Source organism: Phoenix dactylifera, unplaced genomic scaffold (genome assembly GCF_009389715.1).
Source record: "Phoenix dactylifera cultivar Barhee BC4 unplaced genomic scaffold, palm_55x_up_171113_PBpolish2nd_filt_p 000578F, whole genome shotgun sequence".
NCBI lineage: Eukaryota > Viridiplantae > Streptophyta > Magnoliopsida > Arecales > Arecaceae > Phoenix > Phoenix dactylifera.
Window position 1 is genome coordinate 270,443 of NW_024067980.1, and position 23,051 is coordinate 293,493.

Consider the following 23,051-nt stretch of genomic DNA (forward strand, 5'->3'; position numbering starts at 1 on the left):
ACATAAGTCCTTCAAAACTTCATCTTTTTATGCTACTTTGCACCTAAATCATTTTCCATCCTTTACTAATACAAACCTTAGCTTCTTACATAGATTGCCTACCTTTTTTTAGTCTAAAATAATCTAATAAGCACGGTTATCCTACACCAAAACCAAACCGTTACGTAGATTTTCTTCTTTCCGGGCATTCTTTCGATTGTTTATGATCCACGTCTCTTTCTGTGACACTTTGCTGACTTTCGATTGGATGTGGAAATCATTTTCATATTCCATTGGTCGCTGATGACATGAAATTCTAGATTTATTTATTTATCTTTTATTAATTAATATGAAAAATATTATTATTTTATTTTGGTAGACTTCCTTACCTCACTGTTCCTCCCCTTTACGTAACAATCCGGCAGAAAGGTTCATTTAACCTCAACTTTGACAATAATAAAATAGCAATTTAAAATACCCATCGCAAGATTTTTCCGACTAATACGCTTCGGAACCACGTGCCAGGTGGACGCGTGACTTCCCCCACCTCCCCCAGTTCCAGGCCCCATTACGCGCCGTTTCATGGTCCCCCTCCTCCTTCCCCTTTTCCATTCGTCCGCGCACGCGGCTCCCTCGCTCTTTTTTCCTGTAACCCCACTCTCCTCCCCTTCCATCTCCGTGTCTCCAATCCTCCCTTATTCCTCCTCCTCGGCAACAACGACCATAACCGCATCCCTCCATCCCTGTGGAATCCGTAATACTAATTCCATCGGGATAGCATCTCCCTCTCAAGCCTCCCACCCGCTCCCAATTATCCCATTTCCTATTCTTCGAGTGATCCTCTTCCTCGCATGAAGAGATTTCGGGGGTGAAACGGATCGGGATGGAGGAAACGGTCTCGGACCAGCCCAACGATCAGGCCGCCTCGTCGGCCGCTTCGACGCCGGAGGCAACGCCGGAGCACCCCATTGAGGATACCGCGGCGGCGCCGGCGATGGCGAAGAGCCCGTACCTGAGCGCGTCGTTCTCTGGAACGACCCACTGCTCGTCTCCGCTCGCCCGGCTCCGGGAGGCGAGGCACGTACGGAGCAATAGTTTGCAGCGGTGGCGGCGGCAGATTCAGCGGGCGTGGAGGTGGGGGCCAAGCGGCGGCAACAACATCAATAGTGGTACTAGGGAGTACGGTTTCAAGACGACATTGAATTTGGAGGTGATGGCAAATCAGAAGCGGGAGTGGTATCAGATCCAATCCAAATCACGGGTACTGTTCGATTGCTTTCGCCCTTGTCTTTTATGCCTCCTGAATGCTTAAAAAAAAGAGAAATTTTTGTCATCGAAAACCCTTTTATGCCTCCTGACTGAAGTAATATCAAAGATTCTTTTTATTTTAGCTCAACTGTTAGATACTGCTTAGCTTCTTTGGTTATCTAACATGTTAGTTTTTGTTGCCTCATGTTTTAAGACTTTTCTGCCATCTATGCAAGTGACTATCTATTAGCAATGGATCAATCTTTTTGAAGTTTGATTAGGCTAATTGGTTTGGTGTGTCAAAGAGTGCCAAATTTCTTACTAAATGCCTATTTATCCTACCACGTTGAAAAGCCAAGAACATTGTCATATCATAAGGTTGGAGAATGCAGGGAAACTCTTGAAAAGTTCTGTAACAGCTTGTGGCAGTAAGAAGGAATAAGAATATGGCTCTTTCGGGGTTGGAGATATGGTCATGAAGGGGTTGGCATTCTTAGGAGCATGGTCTGCTAAACCGACCAGACCAGTTGGTTCAGCTCGTACCATACCGGTGTCGACAGGCACCGGTATGGTACATTTATTGAAATTGGTTCAGACTCAATTTGAGTTGGAACCGATCGGTTCATGGCCTGTACCGACAGGCACCGGTATGGTACAACTATTGAAATTGGTTCGGACCCAATTTGAGTCGGAATCGATCGATTCATGGCCTGTACCGGTGCGAACCGGTTCGCACCGGTACGGGGTGTTCTTCACGGAGACAGCCACGTGCTAAGTGCCACGCGTTGTGGCACTTTCGGTACGGTACTGTGGTATCGGACCTCACCGGTACGTCGGTACGGTCAGTATGGCGAATCCTAGCCATACCTTATCAAGTCTATTTATGATACATACGTTGTGTGAAGAAGGTTAATTTGTGCAATTGATTAATAGAAATAGTCGCTATTGCGAAGGGTTGTTGGTCAAGTAACTTTACATCAAGGTTTTGGGTACTGGGGCATGGGTCTGTATTGTTCCTTGGTTAATATGGTACCACACTGAGACAGTGCACTGGTCACTTGTCTGTGGCCAGTTGTTCACCCTTGGCATGGTCATTTTTGGCCTCCAAAATTATTATTTTCTCTTCTTTTTGTTTTTCCAGTCACCATTGTATATGAAATTATTTGTAAGTATATGATTCCAATCTATGAATCATCCGATCCTATGTGTGCTGAATCTTTTGATTGCTGAGTTGGAGGGTTTGTTATAGCAAGAAATGAGGAATTAGCTTCTCATTGTTGTTTTCCTATTGACGCTGGTTCCATCGGTGCAAATCCTGGATTTAGGGGCTCCTCACCATTTTAGCCTTTCTCTCCCACATTCAAATGAGGAAAAGTGTGTTTTGAAGGGTTTCCTCTTGGTACCGAGCCATGCACTCTCAGTTTGAGCTCGGTTTACCTTGGTTTAGGACAATTTGTCCCATTTCACTTGCAGGAGACAATTAGAAGGTGCTTTGTATAATCCCTGTTGTACCGGCGGGCAGAGGCCTGATATGGTGCTAACTAAAAATTTGTTGTGCATACTGTCCATGCTTACAAAGTGGACTATGGACCTTTGGTAGATGACCAAGGAGACAAAGATGAAGCCCCAAATAAAGAAGAGGATGAACAATCTGAAACCTCCCCTACAAGTGTAGAACTAACTAGTAGTAAGATGAAGAGTTTTCATGTGATGGAGTTGATTAAGTCTATGTTGGTCCAGTCATTATTTGGTATGGTCATCACATGCAAAATTGAAGGGAATCAAATGAATTCTGTGATGATAGCCTAGGGAATATATTTAGTACGAAGTCTAGGAAAAGAGTACAAGAACTTAAAAGTGATTGTAGGTAAGGGTAAGAGATTTCTGATGTACAAACAAATAAATGAAAATAGCAATTTGATAATAGCATCCGTAATACATTATATTCGCGGAAAAAACTTCTGAAAAAAAATTGAGGATAATTTTACAAACTTCTCAGTTGTTTCTACTGTGCATTCAGTTCTATAGAATCATGGAATTGTTGTGTTTTTCACAGCTATACCTCAACATTATAGCGTTTCTTCAGTTATTTTTCTATTTTACTGTTGAAGGTAGTGAACAAAGAGTTTATGATTTCTGTCTTTGTTTCATCTAGTATTATGCACAATAACTTGGTTATGACTGCCATGCAGGATCTTAGACAATATAAGGAGCCATCCTCACTATTTGAGCACTTCTTCATTGTGGGCCTTCATTCGTATGCAAATGTTGAAGCCATTGAAGATGCTTTTGCAAAAAGAAAAAAATGGGAGTCAGAGGTGGCAAACTCTGAAATTCTTGATCTTAGAAAGCTTCAATATCATGGGTGTATGCCTACTCTGGAACCTCAGGTTTGCTGGATTTATATTTGAGAATATGATCCAAAGATTAGATTGTTTACTTTTTAAATTTGTCATTCTGCTGTTCTTGGTGCCTTTGATGCATAAATGACACGGGTGATTGTTATTTGCACGTTTATTAGCGGTATATGTCTATGCTTATGAGTCTCCCCCCTTTTTTTGATGTGTTGGCGGTTGTATTTAAATTGCTTGATTCTTGATCACGGATTTCTGTTCAGACATCCTATACTCAGGTCATTTGCTCCTTTTCAATTTTTATGCTGGATTTAGGTTTTTAATACTTATTTGCCTAGAATCATGTATGGAACTGTTATTATCTTTGAGAAATATTGGTAATGGCACCAATATGTATTGTGTGGTCCATTCCTTCTTGGTCGTAGTGGTTCCACAGACTGTTGTTAAAGATTTTGTAATAATTCCCAGTTCTCCTTCAACAAGTGAGATGATTCCTCAACCTGTTCTTATCACTGCTTTTTAGCTAAACTACTTGAAAATAAACTACTTGAAAATAAACTAGTATGAAGACTTGGGATTTATTTTATTAAGATAAGCGGTTCATGCTTCCATAAGAAATATGCTTTTAGGTACTGGTTAACATGCTAGAATTCTGGCTTGTTAATCAGTTTTCTGCATTTTCAAATGCTTTTGTTCCTAGTTTGCTGTCTTCCTAGAAACAACTGATATATCTTTTCTACAATGTCATTGCAGATCCTTTTTAAGTACCCTCCTGGGAAGAGAGTGGCGATGAGGGAGAATGATTTGCCTGCCTTTTGTTTTCCTGAAGGTGTAAAGGTTGGGTGCATCTGTTACTTTCTACATGTTTATTTGGCACTTAACATCTTACTTGGCACCTAATATCTCACTGGCTGTCTCTTCTTCTTAGTGAGTATTCTTTCATGATGTTCAAAATGCTGTTTTCGTCAATAGGTGGTGGTTAAATGGTGATAGCATTTGTTCTGAATCTTAAATCTTGATTTCTGTTTCCTACTGGCCATAATTTTCATTTTTAAAACATCCCTTATTCTAATATAAATTTATTTATCTTCTTTTTTTATTTCTGGATCAATGGATGTTTTTTTTTCTCTGGGTAATTCTTTGTTTGTGTGCTTATCTTTTTGTAATTTCAATTGAATGGTTTGAACATCAGGGCTGTCGATCTGTGAATGGTGTTACATTTGGTTTTCGAGAAGAGTTGAGATATGAGATGCAATCAAGACATCTTGCTTTTGTAGTCATTTATCCATATTTTTGCCCATGTGGCTTTGTAATTCACTGCCTCTTTTATGGTCACATTGAAAACAAATGTCTCTTACAAGCAACAAATTTGCTCCAATACTACTCAGCGCTCCTCACCCCATCAACACCCCACCCCCCATTCCCCAAGGAAATACAAACACACAAATACACACCCAACAAAATGAATAACATTCTTATGCATGATATAGTTGGAGAAGATGAAAAATGTATGAAAAATGTTTTCTATTGTCATGTTCTTTAGTAAATAAATGCTCATTCCTATGATTAATCCAGTCATTCTGGGGTGTCTAAGTCATACATTTGACAAGGTAATTCCACCAACTAGATATGGTTTAATAAGATAACTGTATCTTTTATTACCTAGATGAATGGTCTGGTCTCACGACAGCCATATGTCGGGTATGGTGTATGAGGGGGTACATGGTGGATGTGGGTGATGGAGATGCAATTTTTGAGTTTGTGGTGGCTTATAACCTAGGTTGGGGGTAGATCCTAGGTTGGGCTAAGGGTGGTAAAAGATACAGTGAACCTTTTCTCTTATCTAGGTATTTTGTTCATAATAGAAAGGAGACTAGGCTGTGGACCAATGTTCGCCATCTCGATATCAGACCTCGTACTGGTGCCACACTAGCACAGTATTGGTATAGTATGGTATGGAGTCTTTTGGTATACCGAGTATTGGTACGCCACTCGTACCGGATACCGATACCGCACCGGTACGGTATGGTGTGCTCTATACTGTCCGGTTTGGGCCGGTACGGCGGACCATGCTATAGACTCTAGCGATGTATTGTTATCTTTGTAGTTGGTGGATTTATGAGAGTTTTTATTAGTCTCATTTTAGTGGAAATACATTTACTTTTATAAAGTTGGTTTGAATTAAGTTAATCATTGCTATTGTGGTAAAAATATGCCAGAATTGCATGTTGATACCAAATTTGCTAAGACGACTATATTCTAATGGATGGTTGTCATGTTGGTAAAGTGGCTTAGGATGAATTATGTTGACCCTATTTGAGAAAAATTATGTTTAACAAAACTGTGGCTTTCTGTCTGGGTGTTTATTAATATGATAGGTACTAGCTTATGAGTTCTTTCCTTATAAAAAAATATTTTCTTGAATTCATCCATTGTTCATAACTTCATATTAATGGTTTTATCTAGGAAATATTGCACTGCCATCTCTTCATGCTTTCCTGAGAACTAACAGTAAAGATGTAAAGATGAACAAGGTGGATAAGTTTTTGTCATAATTTATTATAGTAATCTTTACTTGTCATAGATGTATCTGCTAGTTCTTATTATTAATTTTACACCAGCTGAAAAGAATATCCAAAGGTTATATAATGCAGAATAACATTTAAAGTTCTACATTCTTGTCGCTAATGCTTAACTTTTTTAACACAATATGATGAGTTTTGTACATAATAATAAGATAATGTCTGGCTCCTTAGTCTATGATAGCCCTTTACCCTGCAATTATTTTTTTGATCACATATTTGATGAACTACGTGATGCAGGCTCGCTTGATAGAGAGAACACCATCCATGAGTGATCTAAATGAAATTGTGTTTGGACAGGTACGCAAAATATATTTTGCAGATATTGTTTCTTTGAACAAGATCATAGGTCAGCATATTCTGACATTTCTACTTATTCAATTGCTTTTAGAAGCAACCAATTAAAAGCTAAGTTTGGTTTTCTGTTTTAGCTTGTCATATGCCTTGTCAATTCCATTGTTTGCGTTTATTGATTTCCTGTTGATATTGTTTCGGAGTTAAGCTTATACTAAATGTACTATATATGTACTTACATATTCTGATGTGCTTGCAAACATGCTAAAGCACTAAGATTAAACTAATATTCTCTATAATGGAACAATGGATGATATTCATCTTGCTCTTTATTAAGATGTTTAGGGTCCTTTGTGGGCTTTCATGGGATCTTCAGGAAGAGTTTTTATAACTTGGCTCATCTTAGCCAATCTCCTTCATTGGCATGGAGCACCATACTTGCTCTTTGTACTTGTACTGCTGCCAGATATTGTTGTCCGGATATCTCGGAATTTGGTTTCTGATTGCTACTTGCTGCTGGATCATTGGCCGGCTTGTCCGGATCAGGAGTGCACATCCAATTGATTTGTTTGTTGGATGGTGAAGCTGTGACTGCAAAAATCACTTGTTTACTGTTTCATCATTGATATCAATTTCAGAAAATTGGGATTTCTTTACAATGATACCATCAGTTTGTTGGTATTATGGCTTTATTGTCATTGGTCTGACCCAGCCATCCTACCAACTCGTGCAATAATCCAGAAGATCTTTTGGAATTTATTAGTCAATATTTTCATGCGGTTAAACATTTTACATTCATTTTGATTCTTAACATAATAAGGAAGCTTGCTAAAGTCATATACTTAAAATGTTTTCTGCAGGAGCACCTGTCTCAAGATGATTTATCTTTCATCTTCTGTTTGAAGGTTTGCTATTTATTTTTTGAAATTGATTTACTTTCTTATATATGTGAATGCAACTGATCTTAGATTCTTTGTTGATTGTATGTGATGTTTGGCTCTTTTAGATGCTCAGAATTGGAAGGGATATATTCTTGACTTTGTCATAATTGGGACTGTAGTATCTTCTAGATGTGCACATATAGATTTTTATATAAATGCTTTTTGCTCCCTATCATTCTCAGCTGTTCTAATGGCCATATAAAAAGTTCCGCGTGCATGTTTTGGTGAAAATTTGTCTGGTAACTGGATACTTGCATAATTATAGAAGCTTTTGTTTTTCTTTTCAAAAAATTGCAATTATCTAATGGTTTATCTTATATTCAAAATTTCGTGAGGATGGATGGGATTTTAGACTTAGTCATTCGGTAAATCAGTGAAAATCATGCAATTGCACACAAAACATAGCATATAATTCAAGGTTTGCGGTCTAGGTACCGGACCCGTACTAGTGCTACACTAGCACTGTGCTAGTACGGTATGGTATGGGGTCTTTTCGACGTACCGAGTGTCGGTACGCGGCCCGTTCTAGGTACCGGTATGAAACTGGTACGGCGAACCTGAAATTATAATTTTTCTTTTATAACTGCTGTTGTAACCTTTTTTTTCTTTTTACCCTTCTTGAGTTACATTAGTTTTTGTTCAGGTAGCAGAAGCTGCAGGGCTTGGTTTCATGGCTTTGATAATTTGTCATGTATAAGTTGGTTAAGAATTTTTGTCATTGTAGACTTGGTCCTACTAGTAGTAAAGTCATGAGTAAATGATAATGTGTCTTACCATAAGTCAATAGTAAATGTAATATGCCCAAACACTTGCGTCTTTATGCCATTTTTCTTTTGTCATGTTCTTTTTCTAGTCCCCCCTTCCCTTTGTTTTAATCACTTCATCTTAAGTTCTTAGCCCTCGTATTTGAAATTTATTTCACATGAAGACTAAGCTTAATGTTGCCACCAAGGTGGTAGCACAGTTGGAACTGGGCTTTGCTTCCACTGGCGCGGTCCAGGTTCGAAATGTGCAGGCGTCAATTAAATGTTGGATACCGGATGCCCCCCGCCTGGACACGCTTGGTGGGAACGCTATCTGGTCTAGCTGGCACTGAGGTGGTGCTGGGGTGACGTACTCACACGTGGGGTGACCCACGGGTTGGGGAGGGTATGAGCAAAATTTCTACCCGCATCGAACATTCCCTGGTGGAAGGAGGGCCCAGTGGGGGCTGCTACGCGGGTGAGGTTTCCTCTCCCCCCCTCCTATTTTTCAGCAAAAAAAAAAGAGACTAAGCTTAATGTTCATGAAAGCGTAATTAACCTTTGCTGTTGGTATTTGTTTGCTTTGTTGGTGTTAGAATTTTCTTTTAAATACGTTGGCATTTCATAGAGTTTCCTTCATGTTCTAAATTACCTTGGATTAAGGCTGACATATACCTTTTGTTGATTTTCTGCTCAAGTTATTTTGTCCTTAAAACCAGTCCTTTATTGCTGAGGAACCATTACATCGTGTGATTTGCTCCCATCAGCATGCCATCTGAAAATGAATGTCTTTTTTAGGGAACACACGTGCAAATTAAGTGTTTAAGTTCTCATGCTTGCATTTTAACTACTTATGCCTAACAATGCATCATGAAAACTTGGGAGTTAAAGAGAGGTATATGAGCATCTGCATGGCAATAATATCCTTTTATCCTGACTGTTGTTCATGATTCTTTCAGGTGTCAGACAATGCAACTTTATATGGTGTTTGTCTGCATGTCCAGGAGATAGTTCAGAGAGCGCCGGGTATTGTAGGTGCTGTTTCACCCCTCAACCATTCTTGCAAGTCTAGCCGTTTCTTGGTTTCTGCACCACGTTGTTATTGCATACTTACAAGAGTTCCCTTTTTTGAGCTACATTATGAGATGCTGAACAGGTTTGCCGCTGTTGGCATGTTTCATTTACTCTGCTCTAGGTTCATCTGAGAATATTTTTGCCACATATGTATTGTTTATTTCTAGCCTGATATTTCATTTATTTTTCTGTTGCTTTAGAGTGATATTCATCAGAGTTTGCTCTTATGGACAGCATAATTGCCCAGGAGCGCCTTGAGAGGATAACACAATTTGTTAGTGAAATGGCTCTCTCAGATCCCATTGCACATGGGATTGCAGAGCATGATCAACTGGAGGAGAATTTTTGTTCGCCTGACAGGCAGTCCCGTAATGATTGGATGGGATGTGCTATACCTGTTGACAGTGTATCAGGTCTTCTTTCTTCAGCAGGTCTTCCATCAGACAGGGAGGTTTCACCATTTTTATTCAGGACTTTCGAACCACAGTCTCCTGAAAGTGTTTCTGCCAGTGATGCTTCAGACTTCAGTCATGTAAGAGAGCTGGATAAGGAAATGAGGAGGTGTTGGCACCAGTATGATGATAACACATCTGAGACCTCAGGATCCCGCTCTGATAGTTTTGAAAGAGTGAATGGAAACTTTGAAATTGGCCAAACCTCACCAGAGGTTGGTACGGTATGTTGTTCTGTCAGCAACAGATTAGAGCGTGCTGAAAGTGTGGAGTCTATATACAGGTGGTAGAAATTGTTTTCGGTTCACTTTTGTTGTCGTCGTTGTTGTTATTTTTATTATTATTTTTGTGAATAATGATGATTATGATTTTTGGCTTACCTTTCTGGTTCTATTTCATAGATCAAATGTTCAAAGTTTTATTACTAATTTATTGCTTCTCTCTCTCTCCAAGAGTTCTTAGGTATAGATGGTAGATAAACATAATCTAATATGATGGATAATTTTCTAAGATAAAGTCTGCCTAATATGCATATCTTTCACATTGATTGTGTACATGTAATGGTTTTGGACAGCTCAGCTAGAGGCGCTGGATCAGATGATGAAGATGATGAATTCAACTTTAAGCATGAAATGAATATTGTTGATGAAAAAGTAATGGAATGGGCAAAGGTACTTTTTTTGTTTGTTAAATTACTAGCAAGGTGTTTTCTAGTTCCTGATGATACTAATGTTTTCCTTCTAACCAGCACTTTGCTGTCTCTTTTATAGGCACACAACAATGAACCACTAATGATAGTTTGTGGTTATCATGCTCTTCCCCTGCCACCAAGGGGAGGTGAAATAGTTTTTCACCCTCTAGAGCATTTACAGCCAATCAACTATTACCGACCTGGGATAAAGTCTCTAAACTTAGATATTACTTTTTCTGACTTCGACCCATCTTGCCTTGGGGAAGCTAATCAGGTAATTCATGGGCTCTATGCTTTTTTGTACAATTGTCATGTGATGGTTTCTTTGTCATGTAATGGTTTCTTTTATTTTTTCAAATGATTCTATTTGATCTATTTTAAATAAAGTTTTCCGAGAAGGTCAATGCACAATTAGCAGCTGCTGAAGAAGCTCTTGCACTATCAATATGGACCATCGCTACAGTTTGCCGTGCTCTATCTCTAGAAAGTGTAATGCCTCTCTAACTGAATGGTGTTTGCTTACATTTGTGGGTGTAATGATTGCTGTTGTTTATATATAATACTTATTTATACTCATACTTTCATTTCTTTTTTCTTTTTTCTTTTTGAGGGGGGGGGGGGGTTAGCACTACAAAAATATAAGTAGAAACATAGATTCAAAAACTGCCAGAATGGGATGCTCTCGTTGGTACCATACCGTTTTGATGTGAAATTGACAATGATACAGGTGCTGGGACAATAAAACAATCTGTTTTGGTCAGTACCGATGGTTTTTCTTCTTTTTTTTTAGTATTTTGAATTTTGGTACATACAAGTACCGTATTTATACTGTACTTTTCTGATGAAAAAAAGGGCACGGGATTTGGATCCGGTATTTAAAATCTTGATTAGAAATTTATTTCTACGGGAGTCTTATATTAAATGTTTTTGTCAAAGAGTTTTTTCTTTCTCTTCATGTGGCATTTGTGTAAGTAAATATGATATTTCTCGTCTCATTGTGCATTGGATGGTCATTAATAGAAATGAGAACTAAGAGAATTCATCTTTTAGGTTTTGGCACTCTTTGCTGGAGCATTATTGGAAAAACAAGTGGCAGTAATATGCCCAAATTTGGTAAGTTACCGCTATATGGGCTTCTAGTTTGTGGTATTATGTAGTGCATTCTTATGGTTACCTAGTAATTTGCTGCTGATTCAAGTGCTTGTTTCTTGGACTACTAAGTGTAGGGTGTGCTATCAGCTATTGTCATGTCGGTTATTCCCATGATTCGACCATTTGAGTGGCAGAGTTTGTTGCTTCCAGTGAGTTTGTCAACTTAAACTTACCTCTCTTGGAATCTCTTTGAAATTTTCACACTTTTGATCTGCCACTGTTTTCTTTTGCAATCAACCATGTGAAATATATTCACTCATATCCAAGGTTCAAATAATCAGGCTTGCACAAGCACTTAGAGTACACGACTCTACTCACTACTTCACAAAAGTTATGCAAAGATACACCCAGGAAATGACTAGTGCTGTTGTTCTACTGTTACAATTGTTGTCACTTGCTACTATTATAACATTTGTCAGCCATGAATCTCTTTAAAAGTCCAAGAATGTTGTAGATTCCAGATCTAAAGGTGCTGACTGTTGATTTATTTATTCTTTTTTAAACAAGGCGGACTTTATATAGTTGTGATCTGACCATGTGATAATGGACTTGATGACTGTTGGCACTCTTTCCCCTATTAATGTAAATTAACTTTCCAGAACTGTTAATATGTGAACCTACTTGATGTATTGCCTTAAAGATTCTTCAGGAAAACTACATTTGATTCGGTTTTTGCATTTAAAATTCAAGGGAATTTTCTGCTTTGTACTTCTTGCGGATTACTTCGTAGTTTTCTTCTCTTAGCTAAAACGTATGCTTTGCAATTATTCTTTCTATTAGTTGATATCCTTAAATGCAAGGTATGCCATACCGTACCAAACTGGATGGTATGACGCGTATTGTACTATATTGGTTTGGTACCGGTACGCGTTATGGGGTTACCTTGTTTGAATGCCTTTTTGATCTATGTAAAATTGGGTTTGAACTGGCTCTTACATATCAATTTTTTTTCAGGTTCTGCCAAGAAAAATGCTGGATTTCCTTGATGCTCCAGTTCCATTTATTGTGAGTCTCGATTATTTTCTTTTCAGTTTTCTGTTTATAAGAGTCCTGTTCTCCTTAAAAAGTTATGCACAGCTTGCTGTTAAGGCATGAAAACAACTACACTTTCATTGCAATATTCTTAAGGGTATTTGTTTTACAATCCCCATTAAGTTGACCTCTTTGTCTGGCTCAAGTATAACTGGTTATTTTGACTTGCTTCATTGCTTTACTGAATCTACCCGTGCAATTCATAGTATCGTCTAATTTCAGTTCTTAATTAAAAATTGAAATTTTATACTCACCCTGGTCTTTTTTATTTGTCTTATCTGCAAGGGTACACTACTGCCTCATATGAGTCAATACTATAATAGAAGATAGGACGAAGTTGACAGTGTTGTCGGTTGAGAAATTTATCATAGTTCGATTCAGTTTCATATTCGGATTCATAAGTTCAAATTTAACTCTGTTGCTGCCTGAAGTTTTCAAGTTCATCTTCTTACCAGCGATCATGATGTTATCATCAGTCTTAGGTTTCCTTCCTTGTGTCATCTTGAAGTTACTAGTGTCTTGACATTGTATCTTTTTTATTTGTCTTACCTGCAAGGGTACGCTACTGCCTATATATGAGTTAATACTACTACTATAGAAGATAGGATGAAGTTGATCTACTGTAGGTTTAGAAATTTATCATAGTTTGATTCAGTTTCCATATGTATGATTCTCACAAGTTAAAATTGAACTCTATTGCTGCTTGAAGATTTCAAGTTCATCTTCTTACTGGTGCTTGTGATGTTATCATGAGTCCTGGCGGGTTTCCTTCCTTCCTTTCTTGCCATCATCTTGAGGTTATTAGTGCCCTGTCATAATATTTAACACTATGGAGTTGCTCTATAACATCGATAATGAGAAGCGGATAATATTATTACACCAGATTGTGTCACTTCCTTGAACTCGGATGAGTAAAATCCACTAGTGAGTTAAGCTGAGTGGTACGATGTTCCGCAAGGCCGCTATATTTGTCGTTGAAATGCTGATGAAGTCATAGTTGTTATAAATATCATGTGGTTAGAGTTGAATGCTCATATATAAACTTCTGCAGAAAGTGGATTTTTTTAAAATATGCTGATGGAGTTATCCTTAATATGATTCCAATCTAATAGTTTAGGAGTCTGTAGAAAGAATGTGGCTGATTATCCTCCTGTTGGCTTTAGGTATAGTAGTTCCCATGTTGTGAGTTGCCGGAATATTATACTTACCTTAGGGTATTTAGTTGATAAGGGTAGCTCTGATAAAGGAATGGCTCACTGTCTGTAATTCTTCATATAAACTTCTAATTAACAAACAAATCCACATCACCTTGTATTTTAAATGCTATAATCGGGTTCAAGGTCCTCTTAGTGCTTGTATCTTATAGTCCAGTTTTTCTCGTCAAGATATGCTGAACCGACCGGAACCGGTAGGTTCAGCCTGTACCGAACCGGTGCCGACGGGCACCGGTACGGTACAACATATAGAAACGGAGCCCACGCGCCAGCCCGCATGGGGGCATTTGACGCATCAGCGCGCGGACGCGTTTTTTTTTTTTTGGGGGGGGGAACGCGCGTGGACGCGCGAGCGGAGAACGCGCACCCGCGCGCGATTCACCGTGCAGGAACCACGCCCGCGCGCGATTCCCCAGCAGGGAATCGTGCCCGAGCGCGGTTCCCCGCGCGGGGCGCTGTGCCCGCGCAGGCTGGCAGCCCGCGTGGGGGCATTAAATGCCACAGACGCATCCGCGGACGCGCGTGGACGCGTTTTTTTTTGAAGTCCGCGTGCTCGTGGCCGCGTGCGGGGCTCCGGTTCGGTACCGGTTCCAAGCCGGTACCGAACTGGAACCGTACCGGTGCCGGTGCTCACCGGTATGCCGGTACAGTCGGTCTGGCGAACCTTGTTTCTCGTACTATAATCTACTGTTGACTTGAAAAGGTACACTTATGGTTGAAAAATGCTGCAGATACAATATTTATCTTCCAAATTAGGTGGTTCTTTATGCTTTCAATCTAGAAAAACAAGAGCGGCGACTACTTTAGAAACCCCCCATGCTAAATTAGAAAGCATTTTTTTTCCGAAAATAGAGTATTAAAGATTGATGTAAATTCTTATGCAGGAAAAGACTTTTAGGCTCATTGTAATGGGATTTAAGGAAGGGTGGTGGGGTGAAGATCAGGGACATGCCAAAGGCATGCCAGTGCTGCAGGTGGAGGCAGCCTGGTGGTCTGCAAAGCCGAAAAGAGTTGACTAGAGAGGACACTTGGACTCCTATCCCAAAGCATTAGTTAAATCACAAGACACGATGTATGGCCCTGTATAGACATCCAAGAAAGAAGTTGCAATATACTATTATACATGGCAAGGATAAGTAATTATTCAGTATTTATTATATAATATATACATTTAGCTAATAGTGTTGGATATGGTATTGTTCTTCCAAATCTAGACCTAGCGTAATATCTCTCCAGGGGATCCCTTTAGACCCATATACCATTACTTTTTGGGTACAAGTCCGCCCGAATGACAGCCCTCCATTGTGCTAGAGTAGCAGATAAAAATAGAGACGGTTTAGTTGAAGAAAGCTGGCTTCTTTATGCAAGTCCTTCAACATTGAGATGCTGTCATCATCATTAAAAGATTAGAATGGTGGATCAGAGACAGAGGCTCCAAAAACTTTCATCTGTCATCAACAAGTTAGGTTCACAACATATATTCTACTAGGTCTTAATAGCATAGTTGATAAATCAAGTATATTACAGATCTTTTAATTTTTTAGCTTTACCACATTCTTTAGAATAATCAAATCTCCACCTCTTCCACCACAATTAGTATGACTTCCCCTAGCTCCTGTAATTTCTTACCCAAACAAGCTATGATTGCTAGGATTAAAGAGGGAAGCATCAAGATGAAATGATTATATGGAAGACTGAATAGATTAGTACCACATACTTTCTTCACAACACCAAAACTGGTTGTTGACTTTGGAAATGTTCAAAACCCTAAAGAAAGGATGAAATCTTTAAGAAGGGGTTGGAGATGAATCAATGCAAATCAAAATGAACTTTGAAAGGACCTGAATTGACAGTGAAAATTTGAAAGCTGTATTCAAGAAATAGTTGAAGCCAGTAGAATTAGTGAATAGACAGTGATGTCAAGAAGAATGTTTTATTTGGTTTTAAGGAAGGTTAGAGCTTACAATCCATAACCATCAACATCAAGCCTTATCCCAACTATTTTTAGTTTGCTTTATGGATCATCATTTGCCAAGAATTCCAATTAAGGCTTTCCCCTCGTACATCCTTCAACAAAAATGAAAGTACCTCTTCTCTTTGGAGTCCTCTCCAATCATTGTTGTACATGAGTAACATGACCATATGATCTCAATTGATTATCACTTTTGTCTTTAATTTTGCAACTCCGATAACTCTCTTACATACTACTTTCTTAGTCCATCCTTTCTAGTTTTACCATAAATCCATCTTACATTTTTATTTTTACTGCACATAACTTTTTTTCTCTAACCCTTTTGTTTTCCTAGAAACATCAAAGCCATAAAATATAGCAGGCTTTATTGTTGTTCCATAAAATTTGCTTTAAAGTTGTCAGGGTATGTGGCTATGTGCTGATCAAATAATAGCTCAGAAGCACCTCGACACTTCGTCCAACCAGCTCTAATCCTATGATGGATCCCAAATAATGAGATCTATCACTTTTTGGTATTTCTTGATTGTCAATTTTAGTTACGAATTTAAAATCTTATCTTCATCTTTATTTTCATAAAAATTATGTTAAAAAATACTTGTTTTGCTGTTTGATCCTTTATCCTACAAAGATTTCTTCCATTAAAAAATACTTCTTTTCTCAGCACCAACATTACATCATTTGCGAATAGCATTCACGAAGGCATGTACTTAAATATTCATCATAAGTTCATCAATAATTGGCTTAAAAATATGCTTAGTATCGATCTTTGGTGCAATCCTGTTGTAATTGGATATACATCTACCGTGCGACAATAACACCTAATGCTTGTCAAAGCTCTGGCATACATATTTTAAATGACTTCAATATATTGTTTATGGACACCCTTCTTTCTTTAAGTGCGCTAAGCTACCTTTCTTGGCACCTTATCATAAGCTTTCACCGGGTCAAAAAGACCATGCACATGCTTTTTGCCTTTTATATATTTTTTTCTATTAATTACAAGTAACTATATAGCCACTATTGTTACCTTTCAAATGTAAATTCAAAACAATTCTCTGAGATTTCATTTCAATTTGGAGTTTTTAGTTATTTTGATCGATAGATCTTAATCAGATAGATCTTAATAAGAAAATATTAATGAAAAATGCTTTCTCTTTGTTTAATTACCCTTTCCCATAATTCAACAGAGTGATTAGTTTAATTCTCCTCAAATTATGGAAATTTGTGTGTCACCTTTATTTTCATAACTAGGTACTACAGTACTCCAATCATCTCACATTTTCTTGATTCTCAAAAGTTCCTCCAATCCAAATTGGTTCTCCGAAACATGATTAATTGGGCTTGAAATGGAGTTGTTATCAATGGTGTGACTGTTCAAAGCTCAATAGCTAAAGAATGGGATTCAAGGACTTGTAAGGGTTCTATCCTGCAGTTAACTTATAGCTACCCAATCAAGCAAGATTCAACCCTTAGTTGTGTAGTAGTCGCTGCTTCTAGAAGTGAAAAAAAGGATCTTACATGCCACAAATGGGGGGCCATACTTCAACTCTTGAATGCTTTGACGACTCTGGTTTCTTTTATTATTTTTAAAAGCTACCAACTTCTTCACTAATTGATGGTCAGTAGGTCTTGGACTTATATGACAATCTAGCAAGTCTCGAAGGTGTTGATATGGTGTTTTGCACAGCATAGCATAATACTGACAAATGGTTGAGATCTCTCACCAGTTGTCAGGCATCTTATGAAACATTCTTGAAACTTCCACAAAGGCTATGAGACATCTATTATGAGATATGATACTATGACAGACATAAAGCCTAACATAAAGACAAATAAGACTCAACTATAAACTAGGACTCCTCATTAACAGAATGGGCCCCTTCTACCTCATGTTGTAAGTGATCATTATTTTCATTTTTTACCTCTATGTTCTTGACAGCTAATACCTTTGTGTCCTTCCTAGTTGACCTTTAAAACTTTGGATCCTTTTCATATAGAGATTATTCTTTACTGTACTTAATTTGTGAGTGCTAGATGCTTGAAAGCTGGTACCTCTGTCCTTCCAAGTCGGCCTTTCGAGCTTTGGGTCTTTTTCATATAGAGACTATTCTTTACTGTAATCAAATTATGACACTAGATGCTGCTTGAAGTTCTTTATAATAATGTTGCCGTTAAGTGATTATAGAAAGTAATTTTATGCCTCTGATTTCACAGGTTGGTATACAACACAAGCCAGCTGATAGCAAAATTAAAACAACCAACATTATACAAGTTAATGTCTCCAAGGACCAGGTTTGTGAGTATAATTTGGGTTTTGTTATTATCCTCTCATACATCTTTAGTTGGGATATGAATCTTCACATTCTTTTTTAGGGCTGGAAACAGATCGAATACAGATCGGATATTGGTATATTCATATTTGTATCCATATTTTTCAATGAATACATATACAGATGCAGATATTAAATGAATACTAAAATTGGTATCCATATTTGTTCTAAATGGTTATAGATACGAATATGATATTAAGCATATCCATATTTATTCTGAATGGATACAGATATAAGTTGGATTTCTTTCCTAATACAAATGTAAGTTGAATATTATTAAGAAATAAATCAAATTTTTAGTGGAATTCAATGATGAAAACTAACATTAATTATATATTCATAAAGAACGGTAATAGAATTCACTATATAGATTGCATATGACACATAGGTAACTAAGGATCTAAGGCATGGTTATCAAATCCACACATAGACCGACCTGGTTAAGGGTCTAGGTCATTGGTACATACAGGTTTATATTAAAAAGTTAAAATTAAAATTATTTAAAAATATAAGATAAAAATAATAATATTTTTTGCATCAAATACCATTATTACTCTTTAATTATGGCATAAATAAAAATAATCATGAACTATCTATTCTTAGAGAGCTTGTAAGAAAAATTATATATAAATATAGGAGTTATTAATATTTTGGAATATTTTAACAATAAAGCTTTGAAAAATGTCATAAAGAATAAAATAAAGTTTATTCATTTTTCATTTTTTTATCAAAGAGAAGGATTTTTTGTAAAAATATAATGATTAAAAATATAAAATATCACAATACACATCAAATGATTATTTAATGACCTGAATATGTGAGAAAAGGATTTTTATAAAAAATAATGCTTAAAATGTTAAGTATCAAACTAGAGACTATGGGTTTGAATCCCAAGTTATGCAGCTGATTTTTGTGATTTTTTTACCGGATATCTGGATCAGGATTTCGAATCTGGATCCAGAATGATTTAAAAATACATATCCGAATTGGGATCCGGATTTGATCGGTTATCAAAATATCTATCCGAGTCCAATCCAATTCAGATATGGAAATGGATGCGGTCATATTTTATCCGATCTGTTTTCAGCCCTATCCTTTTTCTATGAAAATTTACAGTATGGGTTATGATACTAAGCCCTTCAACTTGGGTATTTTTGTTGATCAGAGGCTACCAAACAACTAACCTGCACATGCTTGCTGAATTTTTATAGTAAAAGAACAAGTCTAGTGGGTTACCAACCTCAAGCAGTTTCTTGGTGATAGTATTAGCATTATATCTATTCCGCACTGACTTCTTGCGTCAATTTTCCAATTATGCAGGTGAAGACATGTTCCTTGCCTCAACTTCCTCGATATAAGGAACTTGTCTCTGATCTAAGTCCTATTCATGCTCGGCTCTCATGTGAAAATTCCATAGCTAAAAGACATCCTGTTTACAGATGTAGTGAAGTTCAGGTTAATCCACACTCTAATTGAATACAGTATTATGTGTTTTTTTTTTCTTTCTAGTAACTTGAATTTGTTTCTCCATGAAATACCAACAGAGTGTGCCTGATGTATGTGACATTTTTTGGGCGGGAAATGATTTTTAACTTCTTCTGCTGTATTATTGAACTGATGGGAAAAAAGTGTCTTCTTACTTGCCAATTTACATGGAACCTTTTATTGATGCCTATTAGGAGAGTAGTTCGAGTGCCTCAATTTAAGTTATCGCCTTTTCAAACTTAACCAATTAAGTGCCAGAATTATGAGTCATTCCTCTCCACAAATTCCTATAAGGGTTTATTTCCGCTATTAGTGAGACTTTTCAAAATCCTCGGATTTTCTATGTGATGTTTAGGTCTTACCCTCCACTTGTGAGCTTTCAACATAAATCTGTCTGTCTCCATTTTGCATTTTGTTAGGTTTTTTTTTTTTATTTATTTTATGTATCTTTACTATTTAAGGTTTTGCAATACTAAATCCTTATTTGGTGTAACATATGTAGTGCTGAAAGCTTATGATAAGGTGCCAACCAAGGTTGGGCGAACCGTCCTGAACCGTCTGGCTTGGGGCGTACCGAACCTTCCGGTTTGAAACATACTGAACCAAACCAACGGAAAATAGGGACGGTTCGCTCCATCAATTCGGAACCGTTGGATTAAATGTTTGGGAAGATGTCCACTGTTTGATTAAGGCTCATTTGATTAAAAAAATGGCTTAAAAAGCTTTTGCATCCCCTGTTCGATAATTTGAGAAACCCACGCGATTGGCCCGAGGCACCTTTCCACCCCTTTGTCGCACTCGGAGCACCTTTTCCTCACCCGCAGCATCACCGGTAAGGATCATCTCTCTCTCTCTCTCTCTTGGGTTCCTCTCCAACTCCCTCCCTCCTTCCCTACCTTTCCCTCTCTCCCTTTTTCTCTCCTTTCGTCCCTACTAAGGTTACGGTTAGGGTTTAACCTCCCCTTCCATTCTCCCTTTCTCCCTCCCTCTCCCTCTCCCCTTCTCTCTCTCTTCCTCTCCTTTTCTCCCTCTTCCTCCTTGTCTCCTTGTTTTCAGTTTGCCTCAGATTGGCACAGTACGGATCCGTACAATGCCGAACCGATCGTTGGCCAGTATGCCCTTTGGTACTGGTCTGGCGAACCTTGGTGGCAACACTTAAAACTTCATCTCTTGTACTCTTATGTTATATGCATGTGCCTCTCTTTTGCTAAGCACTGCATTATTTTCAAAATTACCTCTATAGTGTTTCATGGACATTTTAAATATTTGGCTCAACAACAGGAAAATAAGGAGATAAGCGGTACATGTAGGAAAAAGAACAGTTTGAACTATATAAGTTTTGAAATATTGTATAGCTGAAAATGTTAGAAACTATTATTTGCTAGGGTGTTGTGAAGGACTCAATCTTCATCCAAACTCCAAAATCTGCTCAGCAATATGATTAGCATTTGCATAATTGTTTAGTAATACCTCATCCTAATTGTTCTCTAGATACAAAAGAAGTTTATTTCTAAGTTCTTATGTCATCACGGTTGGTTGAACTCATTGTTAGAACCTAATTAGCAGGAAGCTTCTGCTTAGGGTATTCTACCTGCTTTGGAAACTCCTTGGAAACTCAAGACCTCACCAACTTCCTAAGTGCTTCCTTCAAATATTTTTAGAATATCAACTTCCGCTTCTGTGCACCTGCACCTGCACCCATACCCACTCCTGCACCATCTCCCAGTTCCACAACTATAAGGTTGGCCCAGTCCAACTCTTCAGTAGCTGCAATCGAAGAATTTGATAATTATCTAAAGTTTCTGATGCACGCCCGACTCACCACTGTCAAACTTGTCTAGTTCGATGCCAGATTCGAGTTACTGGGTGCAAGCAACTGTCAGACATGACTTCATGGATACTGTTCTGCCCTACCCTCTCGTAGTTGTTGTAGTTTTATTTTTGTTGAAATAATCACACTAGTATCTACTTTATGGTATGACACCAATGTACTGCTTGACCATTCATTTCTAGAGGTTCACTTCACTGTTATTTCCGTTGAAATTGCATTTTATATTTTCTAACATGGTCCTTATACCCGTCATTGAAATACCTTGGAGCTTTAAGCATGTTGTTGTATCGTCTTTGACATTTGTTGTGCAACTTTTTGGTTCAAGCTTCAAACATGCAATTATCACCAATCTGAGCGCCTTTATCACATGTTCTATTAGTATTGGGTTCAACAGGGGCTATCTTCTCCCAGATGCCCTTAGGCCCTATTATACTGCTCTTTTGTGGCCATTATATGATCAACACTCATGATGATGCCTATACTATCATCTCTTCTTGTGGCAACTCTAATATGATGTTGATAAAATGGACATGAGACCTTTTCTAATTTTTGTCAGTTTGGATATTGAGTGTGTTTTTCCCATCCAATGCACCTCCTACCCTATTGCCCGGTCTTGTCTTACAATTACTCTTAATGCTAACAATCAAAGATTTATATGTAGCTTTAGAAAAGCCCTTCAATTGCCTATCTGTTTCACTAATTGCTGACTTTTAAGTTCTAATTATCAACCACCTCATTTGAATTTCGAACTTGCCATTCTTATTACAAATCATTGTGTTAGTTCTTGCTTTATCTATTACACACTTATTTTTTACCTTTGTGGTTCTTGATGCTAATTGGGCTTCCGAACTTACCAATTGGAAGTTTGGCACTATGACTTCTGGCTTGTTCATGCTTATTACTTAGAAGAGCATGATGCAAGATCTTGGCTCTTAGTTCATCACTGTATTTCAGTACTGCATGGTTCATGATATTGAGTTGTCCTGAGATTTGCTGTTTTCTTGTAGATTTAGTCTTACGTTGTTCACTCTTAAGTACTCTTCTATGGAAAGAATATGCTATCTACATTGCTAGCAATGTGGTTTATCATTATAAAATGAGAAACATTGATATTGACTTTTGATTATGTAGATTCTGTCTGCACTTTCCACTTCTCTCTTCCTCAAGTCTATTTGAGGAACTAGCAGATGTTTTCCAAAGTGATACATTACATAGTTTTTTTGGTCTCAGTGGGTAAAATTAGTCAGTCTATGAACTTCCATGAGTTTATGATGAGTTAGATGCTATCTTACGTCAAACAAAGTCTATGTGCATCTGTTCTGCTTCTTGTAGATTCTATATGGTGAGGGTTTTGGCCTGTTATTATATTGGTCTGCCACCTCTCTTTAATATTTTGCATTTACTGTACTTTATGCTTCATGTCTTTGTTGCTAGTCTAATTAATGTGGATCAAAAGTTCAGGCTGAAGCTGCTGGTCACTTCTTAAGTGTCATGAAAGCCTACCTAGAATCCCTCTGTTCTAATTTGCGGTCTCATACCATCACTAATGTGCAATCAAATAATGATAAGGTTGGGGAACTCTTAACATTTCATGTATCTGCTAGTAAGCAACAATTTCTTTTTAAATTATATTTTAATGCTTTCCATATATGACTTCTAAAAATATTTGATTATGGT

At 37.7% G+C, this 23,051-nt stretch overlaps 1 protein-coding gene across 3 annotated transcripts in view; it reads left to right on the plus strand.

The window, feature by feature from the left end:
- The first annotated feature begins 552 nt into the window (after positions 1-552).
- The window catches only part of LOC103717932, a 29,090-nt gene continuing 6,591 nt past the window's right edge, over positions 553-23,051 (plus strand). The window contains exons 1-16 of one of the 3 annotated variants that reach the window (XM_039119589.1): positions 553-1,240; positions 3,420-3,617; positions 4,335-4,418; positions 6,404-6,463; positions 7,318-7,362; positions 9,101-9,297; positions 9,450-9,950; positions 10,242-10,338; positions 10,438-10,632; positions 10,746-10,847; positions 11,409-11,471; positions 11,585-11,659; positions 12,465-12,515; positions 17,943-18,020; positions 19,379-19,513; positions 22,836-22,977. In XM_039119589.1, coding sequence (XP_038975517.1) covers positions 863-1,240; positions 3,420-3,617; positions 4,335-4,418; positions 6,404-6,463; positions 7,318-7,362; positions 9,101-9,297; positions 9,450-9,950; positions 10,242-10,338; positions 10,438-10,632; positions 10,746-10,847; positions 11,409-11,471; positions 11,585-11,659; positions 12,465-12,515; positions 17,943-18,020; positions 19,379-19,513; positions 22,836-22,977 — 2,401 coding nt within the window. In that variant the 5' untranslated portion in view covers positions 553-862. The remainder of the gene's footprint in view (positions 1,241-3,419; positions 3,618-4,334; positions 4,419-6,403; positions 6,464-7,317; positions 7,363-9,100; positions 9,298-9,449; positions 9,951-10,241; positions 10,339-10,437; positions 10,633-10,745; positions 10,848-11,408; positions 11,472-11,584; positions 11,660-12,464; positions 12,516-17,942; positions 18,021-19,378; positions 19,514-22,835; positions 22,978-23,051) is intronic. The other 2 variants (XM_026808786.2, XM_008806517.4) reach the window with 2 other exon arrangements.